Below are 19,077 nucleotides of genomic sequence, written 5' to 3'. Positions count from 1 at the left end.
GTGATCGCTGTTAGAGGTGTATTAAATAAAGGGTTGAATATTTACAATGTGATACTTTTGTTCTTTATTTAGGTGTGTACGAAATGCGAGGTATAAATAAAGTTGCCTTGCCTTGTTTTTAATATATTTCCAAAAATGTCAAAAAAAGAAAAACATAAATAAAATAAAATAAATAAATATTTCATCAAATTTGGAATAAGGCTGTACCATAACAAAATGTGAATGAAGGCGATTTAATACTCTCCAGATGCACTGTATAGGCCTACTTAGTAATGAACCTTTTTACGCAAGTACAAGTATAAAGCAGTGACTAAAAAAATGGGCTATGTAACCGTTGGAGGATAAAAGTACATGTTTTCGTGTTGAAACATAAAATAGAGTTTTATGTCTGATTGTGATAAAGATAAAACTTTTATCTAATTAACTTTAATTCATTTTTATACTGCTTATACATGAAGCTTTTGTTTTCTACAGACTCACTCTTGGTGGAAAGAATAACCACATTAACCAACCAAATAAGGGTGTTTCAAAATAATAGAAGTAAAGTGAGATGAACTATACTGTTACTTCAAAGTTCAAGTTACTCAAGTGCATGTAGGCGTAGGACGGTCTACTATTTCTAGGCCATAGCTCACTGGTCAAAATAAAAATTTTATTATGGTAGCGCATGTCTACTATGAGCCAGACTGGAAAGAGACCGCCACACACGAGCCACCCGGAACAAGTATTGTTCATGTATGACTTGTTTATGAAAAGGGTTGCCAGATTTTCAAATTACAGTGACTGAAAAAAAAAAAAAAAACAGCCCTATCCTCCTTGTCAGGGGTCAGGAAGGACACATTTTTACATTGAAACTCTAAAAATGAAACGCCATGTTATGTAGTTTGACTGCAAAATCAGAACTAGTCAATATATGCAATCTGCTATTAGACCCGGTACATTTGTATTTATCATGATTATAATTATTATACATATTATTATTGTTATTTATTTTTTTACATTTGCGATAAAGACAAAGAGCCTTAAAGAAAACTTATATAGCAATCACAATGTAGAGCAGTTTTAATATTTCTGAGTATAAAGACTTTCTTGTTAGTCTTTATACTCCAGAGATATTTCAAGAATTGTTTTGGTCTGTACATCGCTCATGCTAAAACAAAAGTAACAGCAATCGTTCAGTTTATAATCTTATAATAGGCAGGAGATGGTGTGGAGACTCCTCGGCCTGGCTGCTGTGAGAGGGGGATGTGCGGCATATCTGGCAACACAGTCTCCATCTTTGATTGTGCGACAGGCCGCGACGCGAGCGGGGCCTCACTGAGCCAACACGGTCTGACACGAGATAACGGAGACAGACTGACCCACGGGAGGACCGCAGACCGGCCCCCGCTAAGAGCCGAACAGGCGAGAAGAAACTCTCGGCTCTGACCTTTGCACAACTTATAACAAGCCCTGTGCACGCGAATAGTAGTTTACAGGTAGCGAGTTTGAGGCTAGCTATCGTTAGCCGACCTGGGTTAGCGCAGGGCTAGCAAGCTTTTTGTAATCCGCCGGCCAGACACGTTCATTGATAACCAGGCCCAAACTGGACAGAAGTCAGATCGTAGGACCGGCACAGAGGCACAGCGAACACCCGCGGTGGCAGGTAGGTTTGCATGTCCCTGAGGTTGAACTTGTTCAATGTTGCAGGTGTGTTGTGTCCCTGCAGCGCTAGCTGCTTAGCATGCTCTGACCACTGACGGGCTGAGAGTGATGTGATGGCGACTACTGAGAAACGAAACTATGCTAGCTGAAGGGTGAACGCTGGGGGCCCTTCATTTCCTACAGTACCGTGTTGTAGTCCCTGCATCTATTTCATATGGCTGAGCTGTGTGATGTGCTTTCTTAATATTGGTCTTTTGGAGCTTTTGTGCTCTGTGTGGGACAGTGCTGGACCAAGTGGGGCCTGTAGCCCTGCCGGTATGAGCCACCCAGCCCCAGCCCACCAAGGTCTGATTCATGCAGTGGGATGGCCTGAAGAATCATAACTTTAGCTGTTTTACCGCCGCTTTTTAGGGTCTGTGTGAAACCGTCTTTATGTCCACATCCCTTCTCCAATAAGGTTTCTGTAGATGTTCTCCTGATAACCTGTAATAGCTAGTTGTTGTAGTGTATCAAAAATGTTGGTCTTAAAAAAAACTCTCTCAGATTGAAATGAGCGATTACTGTTTTTGAGCCTCTCACCAAAGACAGGTTGTTTTTAGTCTGACAGATTAACATCAGCTGGTGCATACAAGACATTGTCCCAGCATTTGCGTTTATAGGAAACGAATTGTCTTCATGAGAAATCTTGAGATCATAATCTTTGTTTTACAGATGAGTTGCAGATGTCTGACCACATAATTAATCCAGAGTGATTGTCTATTGTACAGTATAAGTGTGTGAGGAGACTATTGAGGTGAGGCTGTTCTGTCGACACAATTGAGTATGTCATTGGTGAGGATTTAAAACACATCTGGCCCCTCATTGATCTACACACAGATCAATATCTGATCAATTGTCTCTAGTGTCCACTACTGTGTGTCTTAAACTGCCCACCTGTGCGTAAGTCTTAAATGAGTGATGTAAATGGCCCACTCATTGCACCTTCATTCATTGTTGCTCTGTGTTATTTTCTCAGTCATCAGACCCTAAATATGAGGAATGCCAGCTTTTGCTTGTGTTGTTTTAGTTACACGCTTGCTGGACAGTCACAGTTGCTTGTTGGGACATTTTGTGTTTGATCAGCTATAGCTGAAAGGAGACTTGATCATTATAATACACCGAACTCTGCTGATACTGTGTTTGTCGCACTATCTTTTGCACATTTTTAAGATATTTCGTTTTCCAACTAAAACAATGCTATATTTTGTTTCTGTGTTGGTTTTGCTGGGCCACAAAGGAGGCTGGTTCTGGGGGCGAGGCCAAAGGACCAGACTCAATGAGTTTCCAGCGAAATGTCAGAGAAGTCAGGGCAGAGCACCAAGGCAAAGGATGGCAAAACAAAGTATGCGACCCTTAGCCTCTTCAACACCTACAAAGGCAAATCTCTGGAAACCCAGAAAACTGCTGGTAAGTTCAAACAACTATTTTGGGTTACATCGCAAATAGGTGTCATGGTTACATCAAAATGCACCTTCAGCTGTAAATCCCCTTACATATGAATATTTTTGAAGTCACAATTCTGGAAAAATAATTAATAAAGCGTTGGTTTCATATAGCGCATTTTTGGATATGCTGGACACGCTTTACATTGCAATATTTATTCACTCAGTGGTGGTAAGCTACTATTGTAGCCACAGCTGCCCTGGGCTAGGCTGACAGAAGCAAGGCTGCCAGTCTGAGCCATCGGCCCCTCCGACCACCACCAACCATTCACTCACTGCATTCACCCAGGCTTCCTGTTGTTCTTGAATAATCTCCTATCTAAGTGACAAACAGGCCCCGTTTAGCTTCCGAGATCTGACAGGATCAGACATAGCAAAGGCGGGATGGCAATTGTGAATATTATTAGTCAGACATTGTTTATGACACACTTATTATTGATTAATGCAGTCTTATAAGTAACAAGATATTCAGTGTTATATGGAATGTGAAATATTTAATAGTTTTTGTAAACGCGTTTGTTATGTATTTATTCATTTGTGCATCAGTTGCTGCCAGACATGGACTCCAGAGTTTGGGCAAAGTTGCTAGTAGCCGGCGCATGCCCCCGCCAGCCAACCTGCCCAGCCTGAAAGCGGAGAACAAGGGAAACGACCCCAACGTCAATATTGTTCCTAAGGACGGCAGTGGCTGGGCATCTCGACCTGAGGCAGGAGAGGAAAGGTAAAAGTTGGTCTTTTTTTTTGCAGGGCTTCACAGATTTAAAGCACTGCTTCAAAACAACTGTACATTGTTTATTTTACTGCGTAGACAACAGGAGACTCCTCCACCACAGATCAAGCCTGTTGTGCAAGAGGCTCCGACCGGGGGAAGTCGATCCTGGGCTAACAGCAAACAGACGATAGATGGTAAGAATATATATATACACATATGACATATTATTTACATGCTTTACATTCTTTATTGTGTATTGCAGGAGTTCCTCGTGTGAGCAGCCATTTTCATCAGGAGTTTCCGAGCTTACAGGCCGCAGGTGAAGCTGAGAAAGGGGATGGTCCTGAGGAAGAGCCCTATGGACCTGGACCCAGCCTCAGACCTCAAAGTATGGACGTTCTGCACATAAGATCTCTAATAATTAAAGTTATACGACACTATATGTGGAAAGAAGACTTCCATTAAATCAATTGCTCTTGCCTTTTAGATGTAGGCAGTTGGCGTGAGGGTGGTGGGAGAAATCTGAACACTGCACCCAGCCCCTCTGAGATGGACAGCAGGCCTCCAGAGGAGGGTAGTGTGGGCCAAGGTTCCTCAACACCTCCTGTGGAAGCTGAAGAACCCACTCGAAATGTGTCATCAGACAAAAGGGAGAGTCGGGACAGAGGTCCACCCTCAGGTCCCCCTCAGGCTAAACTCAATGGGGGGCAGCCACCTCCTGCTGGGATGCCAACTCACTTTGATCCTGCTTTCAGAAGCATGATGCCACCTTATGTAAGTGTAGATATTGGTGTATCTCTCCTGGATTGTGTTTACTATAAGAGTTTTTCTTTCCTTTCTTTCAGATGTTTCACGCCTATCCTCAGATGGCTTTAGGCGCTGCTCAAGGAAACTTCAGATACAATCCATCTCAAGATGGTTCAAAGTAAATGACTTTAGCAAAGTCTTCAATGTTCTTGCATTTGGGTATGAAGCTTTTACTAACAATCTGAATTACTTTCAGGGGATCGCGTTCAGGTCGAGCCCAGCAGCCGCCGCCTCAGCCCTGGCTCCAGGACCCGGACAGACCCTCTATTATAAGCGCCACTGAACTTAAGGAACTCGACAACTTGGACACTGATGCAGACGAAGGCTGGGCAGGTCTGTATCATTCTGGAGAAAATGATATCAACTACAAGTCAAATTAATGATTATGCCATCACTTTTCTTACTGTTAGGGGCTCAGATGGAAGTGGACTACAGTGAGAAGCTGAACTTTAGTGACGACGACGAAAACCAATCTGCGAAGGAGAAAGGAGAAAACTGGTTTGTGTCTTTTAATGTGTTTGCGCTTAAACAAATGGAACATGAATTGACACTTGATGTTTTAGGGAGTGGATGGGGAAAGTGGAACGTCTAAGATCGCGACCCCCTGACTCACAGGAGGGCTGGAAGGATGGGCCCGAGGGGCGTGTGGGCAACAAAGGCCAATGTGTTGACAGTTTGGATCTTAGAGCACCTTCTCCCGGCAATGTGGCTTCATTCAACAAATCAGGGGCTCCACAGGAATACCAGGTCAGACAACTTACTGATTTTTACTTCTAAGTAGGGGTTGAGTCATGAGTATATTTGGCAACTTCAATAGCCATTTTACCAAATCACAGTGATTGTGTGGGACTGTGGTTTCTTCATGTAGGAATCAAGGTCATCTGCAATTTTAGATTTTATCATTCATCCTTTTATATTTAGATATTTTATCTAGAATTTAGTAGTAGATTTAAGTTAGGTGTCTTAAACATAGTTACCATGAAAGTCAGATGTGATATACAGGTGAAACTCGGAAAGTTAGAATATCGTTCAAAAATTCATTTATTGGAATTCCGTTTAAAATGTGAAACTAATATATGATGTAGCCTCATTACATAATTTGATGATTATGGCTTATTGTCCATTTTCAAAATATTCAAATTGTATGATTTTTAATTTGGGGTTTTTACAAGCTAAGCCATAATAATCAATATTATTTTTATTATAATTATTATTATGTAGCCTTTATTTGTTATGAGTCTGTCATATAATAGTTTCACAGTTTAAGTTGAATAGCAGAAATTAATGCCCTTTTTAAAGATATTCCAATTTTCCGAATTTCACATGTAGTCCAGTTTGAATACCCTTTTTAGACCTGATACAGTCCTGATTTGATCTTGATCTCGGCCTGGTGTTACTCAAAGTCACATATTTAGTGAGGTGTGAGGTGGTATGAAAAGTGAGAGCCACAGGTATAGTGCATATTGCAAACGCAGTAAAGAAGCTAATTAATTAAACATTTATAAAAAAAAGTATATAATAAAGAAAATACAGAAAAAATCCATAATTGACTGTTAATGCCTATTTAAATGAATGGCACATTTGTAATTCTTTTTCTCCTTTCCCCAGGGGGCTGGCCGTCCAGTCAGTGGAGCACTTGCACGTACAAACAAGCCACAGACTGCAGCCGCACCTGTTGCTGATGAGGACTCTGAGGCCTGGAGGCAGAAGCGGAAGAAGCCGGAGGTTTCCGAGGCTGTGGAACGAGCACGGCGGAGGAGAGAGGAGGAGGAGAGACGCATGGAAGAGCAGCGACTTGCGGCGTGTGCCGAAAAGCTCAAGCGACTCAATGAGAAACAGCGGCAATCAACTGATGGCAAACCTGCACAGTCCACCAGTGATGACTCCGGAGTTTTATTTGAGGACAATTCAACATCCACTGCTGTGTCTAACGCTACATCCGCGATCACAACTTTACAATCACAGGTACCCGCGCAGCCCTCGTTACCTGAGCGAGTGGATCGGGAGAGAACTGAAGCAGAGCGGGACAGGACTGAGCTCAGGCCCGACCCAAATGTAGAGGAGGTTCACTTGGTCCGACAGGCCACCTCCCCTGTCCCAGTCCAAAGACCTGCAGCCATCGAGCCTCCAAGTGACGCAGAGAGCATCTTGACTGAAGTTGGCCCCATGGTGGATGACAAGCCAGTAGACAGGACAGCAGTGCCTATCCAAGACTATTTCAATATTGAGGACACCAGAGGTGATGAACCAAAGTTTGTTTCTTGTGACATTAACATGTTCAACTTTATGTAACTTGGAATCTCTCATTTTATTGTCTCAGTGGATGAGCCTCATCTGTCTCTTCCTCACATGGACACTCCCAGTGGAGATGATGTCTCAGTGGCGCCCCCACAGTTGGAGGGAGAGGCTGCAGCTGCAATGAGACCCTCTCTTACATCAGGCTACTCCAAACAGTTTCAGAAGTCCTTACCGCCCCGTTTTCTCAGACAACAGGTATATATGAGCTCGATGCGGCTCAGACTTGAAGTAACTTGCGTTCACTGATGAACTTGCATCTAATCTTGGATATCAAAAATGATTTAAAAAATAAAATTGTGTACAGTGTAGTGTTTATGTTGCTTGTTTGTAGGAGCAGATGAAGCAGCAGCAGTGGCAACAGCAGCAGCAGCAAAGCGGGGGCTCAGTGTCTCCCTCTAGTGGAGCTGTCCCATCTCAACAACAGCAGCAGCAGCATCGCTCCATGTACCAGGCCATTGGTCCTCACCATCAGCACCTGGCCTCGATGGGATTTGACCCTCGCTGGTTAATGATGCAGTCATACATGGATCCCCGAATGATGTCAGGACGCCCTCCCATGGACATGCCAACCAACATGCACCCAGGTGAAAGTGGTTAATTTAACCATTTGGCAAATGTTTATGGTTTGCTCTTGGGAAAGGTTGGAGAAGGAAATATGTAGGATTTTAGACTATTGTTATCTGACTTTTTAGGGAGAATGGCACCAAAACAGATTGTCCGCAGAGATCCCGGTGACAACTCCAGCTCCAGCTCTGACTCGTTCGACCATTTGACTCGACCGATGCGTGATCATGGTCTACCGTCAGACTCAAGGATGGTATGGGGGTCTGACCCTTATCCACAGCAGGAACCTCTGGCTTCAGTAACACCGCCAAAGGGACGTGATGAGAGCAAAGAGCCAAGGTAAGCGCACATATTAGGATGAATAGTTTACATAAAAACACATTCTTTTTTTGTATTATGATTTCAATTGAGTCCTTACATTCTCCAGGCTGGATTCCGGACTGGATTTAGATAGAAACCTGCAGACCATGTACTCCCAAGACCATAGTGCTTTGGACTCTCGTAAAAGTAACTTCTTCCGAGACCCCACAGAGGCCTTGTCTTCATTCTCCCAGGGTCCTGATGATGCACCAGGATCTTTAGATGGGATCCCTGTGGGATCAGGCTTCAACCATGAAGAATCGGGGCTGCCGACTGGGGAGGAAGTGGAGGCTTTAGGGCAGGCTATGTTGCAGAGGAGCATCTCTCAAGGCTCTAGTCATTCGCTGAAGGTGGAGGAGCCAAGGTTTGAAGGATTACCTTTGGGAGCGAAATCACTGGAGCTTCCTGACCAAGGGGACAGAGCAGATGAAAAACCTCCAAACGATCTCTATTCTCAGACTGCTGTGACCAGCAATAGATCAACGCCTCCGGCAGATGGACTCCATAAACCAGAGAAGCTCCCTCTTCCTGCTTCAAGCAAACAGAAGGCAGAGCTGCGCTGGGGTGGACGCTCTGGTCCTGGGAGGAGGGATGGACCCAGTGGAGAGAGGCCTCTCCGTAGATCTGGACCTATAAAGAAGCCTGTGCTGAGGGACATGAAAGAGGAGAGGGAACAGAGAGAGGAGAGAGAGAAACGGCATGAGAGAGGTGACCGAGGCGACCGCTCCAAAAAAGACCAGTCGTCCAAAGCTCCGTCCTTAGCTGCTGCAGTATCAGAAGGAGGCAGAGCTCAGGGCGAGGGGAAGAAAGATCCTCCTGAGTCAGAAGAACCGCCCTCGGGACTTCAGAGGAGCAGGGAGTCCCAGCCTTCACCTGGGGTCCCTACCTGCTCTTCTCTGGAAGAAAAAGTAGATAAATCCGCAACCCATGACAAACATCCAGAACCAAAATTACCCTCCAGAAAAGAGTCTAATCTCCCCCCACGCGCCTACCGCCGAGAGGAGAGGGAGCGGGAGCGGGACAGAGATCGAGACAGAGATCGAGACCGAGACAGGGACCGCGACAAAGACCTAGACCGAGAGTTTCCCGGTGACTCTAGTTTCAAAAGCCGTGGTCGGGGCGAGTATTACTCTAGAGGCAGGAGCTACAGGGGCACCTACGGTGGCAGAAACAGAGGCGGCCGTGGACGAGGCCGACCTGATTACCCATACAGAGAGCCCAGGTCCCGCTCTGACCTGCCCTCTGCTGGAGGCACTGTGGCTTTCCGGAACAGAGAGGAAAGTGAAACGCGCAGTGAAAGTTCAGACCTGGAGGTCATGCCAAAGCGAAGGCGGCGGCGTGGTTCAGACACTGACTCTGAGAGTGAAGGTGGACGAGAGTCTGCGAGTGACACTGGACCCTCCGATCGGGAACCCAGCGCCAAACCCAACCGTCCACTCAGACGGGACCTGCCTGCAGACCAACGAACAGGACCTCACAAACCAGGCTTTGGCCCACCGCACATGGGAGACAGAGGTCCCAGAGGGGACGATGACAGCAGGCCTAAGCCAGGGTTCCTTCCCAAAGGAGAGCCATCCCGCCGAGGCAGAGGGGGATTATACAGCAGAAGGGGTGGGACTAGAGAACGCGGAGGTCCTCGCGTCGCTCCTCTTCGAAGACCACCACCACGAGAGTCGTCCTCTCAGTGGCCCTCTAAGCCAATGGAGACCTTCAGGCCTGAGGACACAGAAGCGTCATCCAGATATGATCATCCAGGCGACCGCCGTCTCCCAAAGCCAGATGGGAAGAAGTTTGTTGATGGAGTTCCTCAGAGTAGCAGAGAGAGGCCCCGAAGATCTAGGCCTGCCAGACCTCCTAGGCAGGACAAGCCCCCTCGCTTCCGGAGGTTAAAAGAGCGGGAGGCAGCTGTTCTGACGACTGGAGAAGCACTCCCCAGTCATTCAGTACCTTTACCTCCAGTGCCTGCTGCTGGGGCTGTCTCAAGCAGTGCCCCTGCTTCCCTTTCCCCAACGCTGTCCCGAGCTCCAGGAACCCCAGTCACTGCTCCTGCAGAGGTTTCTGCAGCCACAGCGCCTGATCTGCCGTCTCCAGGAGAGGCCTCCCTACCTGACATTAGCAGCTCCACTATCACTGTTGTGGGCACAAAGTCTCCCGACTTATCCAACCAGAACTCTTCAGACCAAGCCAACGAAGAGTGGGAAACCGCCTCAGAGAGTAGTGACTTCAATGAAAGGAGAGAGCGAGAGGAAAGGAAGAGCACTGTGGAGGCTGCTCATGAAGCCGCAGCAGCAGTTCCTGTGCCTGCCCTTCCCCAGGGCTCCATTACCCCCAATAAAAGCTGCCACGATGGAGGACTAACTCCCAAACGGGACCTTGCTCCTGCTGCTAAACGAAGCTTCTCCAGTCAAAGACCATCTGAAAGGCCGAGTCGTCGAGGAAACACTGGGGCAAAACCAGGACGCAGCTACCCAGGGGGCAAAGGAGACAGGAGGGGAGGAGCCAAAGCTGGCCGCAAAGGGTAGGTTTTTGGATTTGACTAATATTGGGTTATTAATTTGGCCAGATTATAATGCTGTTTTTATATTGCAGTCCACCTGCTCTGCAGAACCCTGAGGGGTCAGCACCTGCAGCTGGAGGAACAGCACAAAGGCCCACTAAAGAGCAGTCTGCTCGTCGCAAAGATGAAGCCAAACAGGCTAAGAAACCTAAAGAGAATGCACTTTCTCAGTTTGATCTGAATAATTATGCCAGTGAGTCGATGAATAAAATGCTCAGCGTTGTGATGACTTTTTTTGCTGCGTTTTAAACCTTGACTGGTTGTTACAGGTGTTGTGATAATCGATGACCATCCAGAGGTCACCACCACCGATGACCCACAGTCCAGCACCAACGATGATGGATTTACTGAAGTTGTGTCTCGCAAACAACAGAAAAGGCTCCAAGATGAAGAGAAACGGAAGAAAGAAGAGCTGACCCCTCAGGTGAAAATAAATTAAGATATAAATCAATTATATATATATATATGCATTTTTCCCCCTTATTTCACACATTTTTAACAAATGTTGGCCACATTCATGTTGTTTTGTTAGTCAGATGGTAATGATTGAAACTCTATTGTTGCAGAATTGGGGTAAAAAAGGCTCTGGTGAGAAGAACAGAGGGAGTGGCGGAAAGCTGCCCCCTAGATTTGCCAAAAAGCAATCATCTCAACAGCAGCAGCAGCAGCAGCAGCAGCAGCAACAACAACAACAGCAACAACAGGCACCACCACCACCACCACAACAAGGGTCACAGCCTTCAGCGCCCCCTACAATCCAACCCCAAACGCTGCCCCCTATCCCTCCACCCCAGCACCCCACTCTCCTGCCTCCCTCCCAGCCAGCAGCTGCCCCTCAGACCCTGGAAGCGGCTGTGGCCCCTCTGCCGTCTATTCCCCAAACCAATGCGGACTTCAGCTCCAAAATCCTTCCCCCTGCCTCGGCACAGACGCACAGTGCTCTGGGAACTGAACTATGGGAGAACAAGGTAGCTGGCTCTACCGTCCTCCCTGACGTCAAGAAGCGTAAGCGTCTAATTTAAGCCATACATTTTGTTCAGAATGTAAACATTCACTACTAAAGTTTGATTTTTTTATGACAGTAGGTCCCATTAGTCCTCCCCAGCCTCCATCGGTCAGTGCCTGGAACAAACCTCTTACCTCCTTCACCGGCACAGTATCATCAGAGGTATTGGGCTTTTCTCCTTGAAATGACTGCTTTATGATGCACATTTTAAAATAATTGGTTTGTGTTCTAGGGTGTAAAGCCTGGGGCAGAGCCAAGTGTTGAATTGGCAATAGACACTATTCAGTTTGGTGCCCCTTCATCAGCGGGCAGCACTGACAGTGATGGAGTTCCTGTCTTGTTAGATTCTGTTTCTGACAACAAGCTTCCTGCTCCCAAAGAACAAAGACAGAAACAACCCCGGGCTGGTCCAATCAAAGCACAGAAGGTACATCAGCAATTACGACATTTGTTTTTCACTGTGTACTTTAACTTCTCCTTCAACCTTTTAATATTGTCTTTGTAGCTCCCTGAAATGGAGCCTGTGGAAACCAAGGAGTATAAACCAGGTCCCATTGGTAAAGAGCGCTCCCTGAAGAACAGAAAAGCCAAAGATGCTCGAGGTGGAGAGGGGGATGTGTTGGAGGGAGGAGTGCCTGGACCAGGAGTGAGCCGAGCCACAGACCCCAGCCCCCCAAACAGTGACTCCGCTGTCCCAGAGCTCAGTGGAGACATCGAAGGCATGATCACAGTCCCCTCTGTGGAGTACACCAGCAACTCTAAGGTTCAAATAGTTCTATGACCATGTTCTCGATGTTTCTTGTGCAGTATGCGTTTTATCATGTTCATGTATTACAGGAGTCTGTGACGGACTACACAACTCCATCCGCCTCTTTGGCCGATAGTGTTCCAACAGGAGGAAATAAAATGGAAGAGAGTTTAGTTGCAAATGTAAGTAATTGGAACTTCACAATAAAAACATTGTGTAATACTGAAGTTGATTTTCTTACCCGTTTTGTTTTATAAAGGTTCCACTGCCTCACTCATTGCCTCTTCCTCGACGAGAGACTCTGCAGCAGAGCTCGAGCCTCAGCACAGTGTCACCTGCCACTGTCGACCTCACACTTAAGGTACAGATGAAGGTTCTTTAGCTGTCATCTGTACTTTACTGTTAAACACTTGACACTACAGAGTACTTATAAAGAACTTTTTTGTACAATGTAAAAACATGGCGGAACGGTCATTGTTTTGGGTGATCTACTGAAACATTTGGCCTTTTAACTTAAACCTTTGCTAATTCAATTTATTCTCAGATGGAGTCAGCTCGGAAAGCGTGGGAAAACTCCCCCAGTCTGGAGAAGAATTCTCCAGTCACTTCCTCCTCGTCTCCAATTACATCCTGTGCGTCGTCTTACTCCTCGTTCTCTTCAGCCTCGATGCCGCAGATTCCTGTGGCTTCTGTTACACCCAGCACCTCATTGTCAGGTAACAAATACACAAATAAGACTCAGGCTCCAACTCATTTTGTTGTTTCTACTGAACATGTTTCATCCCATCCAGTGATACAGTTGTGCTCAAAAGTTTACACACCTTGGCTTAATTTTTGACAATTTGTCAGAGTGTGAAAGATAACAAAAGTTTTTTTTCACTCATAGTTAGTCGTCTCGTGAAGCCATTTATGGTGGTGAAACAACTGAGTTTGCTGTTTTTAAATCATAATGAAAAAAGAAAGTACCAAAATGACCCTGATCCAAAGTTGACATACTCTGTTCTTTGTTTTGCGTTAGCATCAATGACAGCTTGGAGTCTTTTGTGGTAGTTGTGTAGAAGGTTCTGTATATAATCTAATGGTAAAGCGGCCCATTCCTCTTGATCATAAACTTTTGATCAGTCATTTTTGGTACTTTCTTTTTTCATTATGATTTTAAAATAGCAAACTTAGTTTTTTCACCACAACTGGCTTCACACAACCACTAACTATGACTGAAAAAAACAAATTGTGTTATCTTACATCATCTTTCGAAAATGGTCAAATTGTCTGCCAGGGTATGTAAACTTTTGAGTGCAACTGTAGATTCAATCCATTAAATTAAAACTACAATTATGATATAATTGCTTTAGAAAAGAAAACTTCAAAAAACGTTTGTGAAACATTTCCTATTTTTGTTTCCATTGACAGGCTCTAGTACCTACACCACTTCCTCTCTGAGCACGAAGACCACCACAGCGTCAGACCCGCCCAATATCTGTAAAGTGAAACCTCAGCAGCTACAAGGCGGCAGCCTGACATCAGGCAGCAGTAGCTTCTCTCAGCTTGTCCCACCGCTCCTGCCCCAACAACAGCAGACCCCACAGGTGTACGTGTCTCAGTCTGCAGCAGGTGTGTGCTCTTCACCACAGAAACATCATTTTGATTTAAATTAACCTTTAAACGAGCGATACCTGATTTTACTTCTAGAAATGGAATTAGATTTATTTTGTCCTCCCTTTAGTATATTGTAAACTCAAACGTTTGTAGGGAAAACGGCATGCATCAGATTATAAAACATTTGTATCAATGTTATGAGCGTTTAGACTGTTTTTCTAGTGCTTAAGTGAAAGTGACCCTGAAAAAGTGACCCTGCAAGTTATGAAATATGTTAATAAACGTGTCCCTGTAAAGAAGTTTGGTGCTACAAATATATTAGGAAAGTTACGAATGAGTTTGGACCACCAATAACATTTTAATTTAGTAGCTTCTCCTTTCTTTCTTTGTAATCAAACAATCAGGTATAGGGCCTTTAAACTTGTTTGGGTGTTTTCAATGCACCTTTTATGCAACCTTAAACTGTTGTCCACATTTCAAGGTTCTGCAGCTCAGATACCAGCCTTTTACATGGACACGAGCCACTTGTTCAGCACCCCTCACCCTCGTCTGGCTCCTCCTTCTCTGGCGCAGCAGCAAGGATTTCAGCCTGGCCTCTCTCAGGTAAGGCTGGTATGTGTTTCTCACATACAGGTTTGTCTTTTGTTGTAAAATAAAACCTGACTGTTTTTCTCTACAGCCCACAGCAGTTCAGCAGATTCCCATCCCGATTTATGCTCCGCTGCAGGGCCAGCCTCAGCACCAGCACCAGCATCAGCATCAACACCAACATCAACACCAACACCAACACACACACTCACACCAGGCTCAGCTCGGTCTGAGCACAGGGCCCCCAGTGTCTCAGCCACAGGACCTTTTCAGCTCCTCTCTGCAGCCTTACAGGTACAGCATATGCTCCTTGGATTATTTGTGTGTGCAATGATAAATAAAGCAGGGTATACTGCTGTTTACCAAAATTAAATGATCAGTTTCACCATAAGGAGATTTCCTTACACTCATAAAAATGTTTTTAGATACTACAGTACAACCAGATCAAAGTCTTGTTTCCTTCCTCAGATCTCAACAGGCGTTCATGCAGAGCAGCCTGTCCCAGCCCTCCATGATGCTGTCAGGACCGTCGCTGCACAGTTACGCAGGAGTGCAGGCTCCAGACCTGGGCAAGCCTCAGTCCAGTTTAGCCTATCAGCAGCCCTCCTCCACCCAGCACATTCCTATCCTGTTTGAGCCACAGCTGAACCAGCCTTCGGGCATGGGGGGCTCCCAGCTCATCGACACACACTTGCTGCAGGTGAGGAATGACTCCTCCTTGGAAGTGGTCCTGATAGTTACAGTAACAATGACACTAAAACCTAACTTGTTCTTGTTTAGGCTCGACAGGGGTTGAATCAACATTCAAACTTGTATTCGGGGCAGGTGCAGCAACATGGCCAAAGTAGCTACTACAGTAACACTCAGTCCGCCAGCTCTGCCTTGCAGCAGGTACCTTTCTCTCTTCAACATTACAGGCACTGTTTGCTTCATGTGTAATGCTGTAACGTGTTCACATTGTCTTACAGGTGACTGTTCCTCTGCCTGGCTCTCAGTTGTCCTTATCAAACTTTGGCTCCGGTGGTGGGCAGCCTTTGTTGACTCTGCCACCCACTCCCCCTCAGGCCCAGCCTCCTAACATGAACAGACAACCTTCAGTATCACAGCAGTACAGAAACCTAATGGGCCCCAACCACAACATGATGCCGCCTCCTACGAGCAAAGTACTATTATAAACACTACTTTTGACTTGTATAATATGAGCTCTGGTCAATGGTTCATGCTATTGTTGCAGATGGATATGGACCTCAAACTGTTCGGCAGTGGGATGGATGTAAAACCTGGGACTCCCCCTGTTAGTGCCAGAAGTACAACTCCAACTTCCAGCCCTTACAGGTACAAATTAAGCTATTGAAGAGGTTTGTATTACGAAAATAGTTAAACAAAAATAAAACGCATTTGTATAGATGCCTTTCATTATAGTCAATGCCACAATTGCAATAAAAGACAAGCAACATAACCAGCAAAGTCATTCAAAAGAAAATAACTACAGGTATATTTTTGATGTTCAGAGGTCCTTTAGATCAGTGTATTTTCTAACCTACAAGTGTAATGGTGATAAAGATGTGTTTTGGCTCTTGCATGAATCATTGATAAGCACAGCGACTCGCACGTGCAGGATATATAGTACATTTTACATTTGTGATGTTTTGTGTTGCAGGGCCAGTTCCACTTCTCCAAGCAGCCAGTCCAGTAAAATAAACAGTATGCTATATCAGAAGCAGTTTCAGCAAAGCTCCGCTGCAATGAGAATGACACAACACTTCCCTGGACAGTTCAACCCACAGGTAAGACACTCTCATTTTATTATTAAGTACGAGTCCCTTTTACATTGTGGGTCCCATTTGATTCCAGATTATGTCGCAGCCGAATATGGTCTCTCCTCTCGTTCGACCTCCTCACGCCAACTCGTTTACGGGTGGAGTCCAGCGCTCTCCCATGGGTCCTCCGATGGGCTCCCCAAATGTTGGCGGAGGTCTGATGCCTCACCCTCGAGCTCAGCACCCGCAGCACATCCAGCATCCACCGAGAGGCCCTCCCGGCCCCCCAATGGCACCCAGAGGCACACAGGCCGCACTGAAGGCTGAGCAAGACCTAAAGGTGTGCTGGATTTAGCGTCAAGTTGATAATTGCTGTGAAGTATAAATGTATAATGTGACTTTAATTTCTTTTATTTTGATGATTAAAGTTAAGCTAAATAGATTGAAATATATGATCAAACTAGCCACAAAAAGCATAACCAGGTCAGATGATGGATATAAACTAGTGGTGGGATTCGCTATATTTTTTTGAATTAATTTGTAATTGATTAATCGCAATTAATCGCATTTAAGGCTTTGTATTTTCCTTCATAACTTATTTGAAGTGTAGATGTGAGGCCTGTGTGATCATTTCAAACACTTTAAAGAGAGACGCAGTTTTATTTTAGAGAATAATCTTTTCAAACAAGTTTATGTCGGCTTAACTGTGTGAATGAACAAGTTTGACAGTAAAATTGTTTTTGGCTTTACGCCGTGTTTGCACCTAAGCAACGTCTGCAAGAAAAAGGAAACTGAAAAAGTGTCTGTGGGTTTTAACTAATTTAGATATTTTAATATACATATATATTTTATTCACACTAAACCTTATGTAATTAATCTGGATGAATCGAGGAAAAAGTCCCGCCCCTAATAACATTATTGCAAAACATGGACGTTTTTTCATACAGATGTTTTTCAATTGTTTACTGCACTTACGACCTGTTTATTGATTTAGATTTGTATTCATTTAATCCATTTTGTTTCCTGCAGGCAAAGCAGAGGGCTGAGGTTCTTCAGTCCACTCATAAATTTTTCTCCGAGCAGCAGCAACAACAGCTGCTAAAGGCTCCTCCGGTGAATAAACCTGTGCGTCTGGACCAGGGAGTAAAGCCCCCGGTCGACCCCTCTGCACCGAACCATCAGGTGGTGATCGAGCGTCCCGAGCCTGAAAAGCCTCCCATCTCCACAACCAAACCCATACGGACTGGTCCCATCAAACCACAGGCTATCAAACCAGAGGAGGGCAAGTAGAGCGCTGCACGGCCTCTTTAAGACGACCACATGAACGGAGGGGAGAGGGGAAGAAAGGCCATCACCACCTTCAGTCAGCCCAGGAGAGGCGTGCGGACCGGGCTGGTTCAGACTCGAGAGGTGGTTGAGAGAAGGCATCGATCTGAACATTCATGACCCTCTTTCTCCTCTTTGTCCCCCCCCCGCCCCTGTACTGTCCCATTGTTGGAGGGACATTTGAGTTGGATTCTTCCATCATATTTAGATGCTGAAACAGCTGCACCAGTTGTTTTTAAGCATTCTACTGCAAAAGTAGATCAGGAGAGTGTTGGAAACAGAGAATTTGAGATTTGCTGCTGAGTTTTCAATTTTTATTGCCCTTGATTTCTGTTCCTTTTATTTCCCTCCCCCCCACAATAGGATCACGCATATTATAGGAGAAACCTGTTTTGTTAACAAGAGAATGAGTGTTTTGTAGTCGAACAATGTTTTAAACAGACATCACTTAAGAGAGGCCCAGTTTGTGTTGCCCCACGCACAGCTCAACGGTTTCATGCATACTGTCAATGGAGGCATTAAGTCAGGCGTTTGTTTGTTTTTACGAGAATGGAAATGTGAAATTGCAGTAGTCGATTGGATCTGATTAGTTCTGCCTGTGAGCCTTTGCCTTCTCTTCTTGTTTTGGAAGCGTGTTTTGGGATGAGCAGGAGAAAAGCACGTAGCCTTTTTTTTCGCCAAAGGTGAAAAGAGAGACGCCGCAGCCTTGTTGATTACTGTTGCTTCGATTTTGAATTGAGAAATGATTGGAGATGATCACTAAATAAGAGCTGTTAGAGGGCTACGGTCCCACACTTGTCACTGCTTTCACCCATTTCGCTGCCACAGACACACACGTAACTGTACAGCACCAGACCTGCTGCTATCAACTGATTTCAGTGCCCTTAGCTAAAAAGTCAGGGCTATTTAGAGAGAGAAACTGTCAGAGATGATTGTTTAAAACGGTAAAAGTGTGTTTCTCAATACTTGTTTTGGAGGCGAGTAAGAATCCGACAGACTGAGAACAGAAGAGATGAAATAATAAAGCCTCAATTTCTAAAGTGTTTTGAGCTAAAGGACACTCAGCGTTTGTTGTTTTGCTGATGAGAGCAATCAGTTCTGTGTTTGTCTCTGCCTCACCTCCGCTGGCTGTCCCGACCACAAAGCTCTCATGTCAGGGTGGTGGTTCTTCGGAAATGTACAGGAGTATGCACCCTGAGGCCTCTGTCCCAGGACGGATGAGGGAGGGAGGGAGGGAGGGAGGGAGCGGGCGGGGAGACTTTTTTTTTCTTTGTTGTACAGGGGTTTCATCGCTGTATTAAAATATGTACGGTCTTATTTACATTCTCTTGGTTTGGTTACAGAAACTAATAAAAAAATAATAATATACGATCGAGACATTTTTGGTGGTGTTTATTTGAAGCCATAAATCAAATGCTACAAGTGGACACTAGGGGGTGCCAAACACAATATTACAACCATATCTACAACATTGTTACTGTACATTTACTGAAATAAGTCAAACCAACAAGGAATACAATAAACATGCAGGACGCACCTTTGCCATTTTAAAGAAAACGCAGAAGCATGTTGTATCATATACATTGCAGGAAAACGTAGTAGTGGCATGACTTTAAAATATGAGACAAAG

General features: G+C 45.1%; 1 protein-coding gene across 1 annotated transcript; it reads left to right on the top strand.

The window, feature by feature from the left end:
* The first annotated feature begins 1,271 nt into the window (after window positions 1-1,271).
* Window positions 1,272-18,677, top strand: prrc2c (proline-rich coiled-coil 2C). Its single transcript, XM_079575377.1, has 34 exons — window positions 1,272-1,645; window positions 2,921-3,090; window positions 3,672-3,846; window positions 3,934-4,031; window positions 4,100-4,225; window positions 4,325-4,611; window positions 4,683-4,762; window positions 4,841-4,977; window positions 5,055-5,142; window positions 5,208-5,391; window positions 6,253-6,883; window positions 6,965-7,137; window positions 7,274-7,526; window positions 7,635-7,845; window positions 7,934-10,384; window positions 10,456-10,616; window positions 10,693-10,847; window positions 10,990-11,428; window positions 11,506-11,591; window positions 11,662-11,856; window positions 11,935-12,192; window positions 12,267-12,359; window positions 12,437-12,538; window positions 12,722-12,893; window positions 13,588-13,788; window positions 14,255-14,376; window positions 14,453-14,655; window positions 14,830-15,061; window positions 15,142-15,252; window positions 15,330-15,524; window positions 15,596-15,696; window positions 16,022-16,148; window positions 16,216-16,461; window positions 17,151-18,677. Exons 2-34 carry the CDS (start codon window positions 2,976-2,978, stop codon window positions 17,409-17,411), a joined length of 8,469 nt encoding a protein of 2,822 aa, XP_079431503.1. The 5' UTR covers window positions 1,272-1,645; window positions 2,921-2,975; the 3' UTR covers window positions 17,412-18,677.
* The last annotated feature ends 400 nt before the right edge of the window (window positions 18,678-19,077 follow it).

Source organism: Gobius niger (genome assembly GCF_951799975.1).
Source record: "Gobius niger genome assembly, chromosome: 17".
Taxonomy (NCBI): Eukaryota; Metazoa; Chordata; class Actinopteri; order Gobiiformes; family Gobiidae; genus Gobius; species Gobius niger.
Note: the sequence above shows the minus strand (reverse complement) of the source record. Positions and strands in the feature narration are given on the sequence as shown.

What these genes read in the sequence shown, in the direction of transcription:
- prrc2c (XM_079575377.1), top strand. Translation starts at nt 2,976, where the DNA reads ATGTCAGAGAAGTCAGGGCAGAGCACCAAGGCAAAGGATGGCAAAACA. An exon ending in AAGAGAGTTTAGTTGCAAAT is followed by an intron (nt 12,360 to 12,436) that starts GTAAGTAATTGG and finishes TGTTTTATAAAG; the next exon opens with GTTCCACTGCCTCACTCATT. An exon ending in TCCTCTCTGCAGCCTTACAG is followed by an intron (nt 14,656 to 14,829) that starts GTACAGCATATG and finishes TTCCTTCCTCAG; the next exon opens with ATCTCAACAGGCGTTCATGC.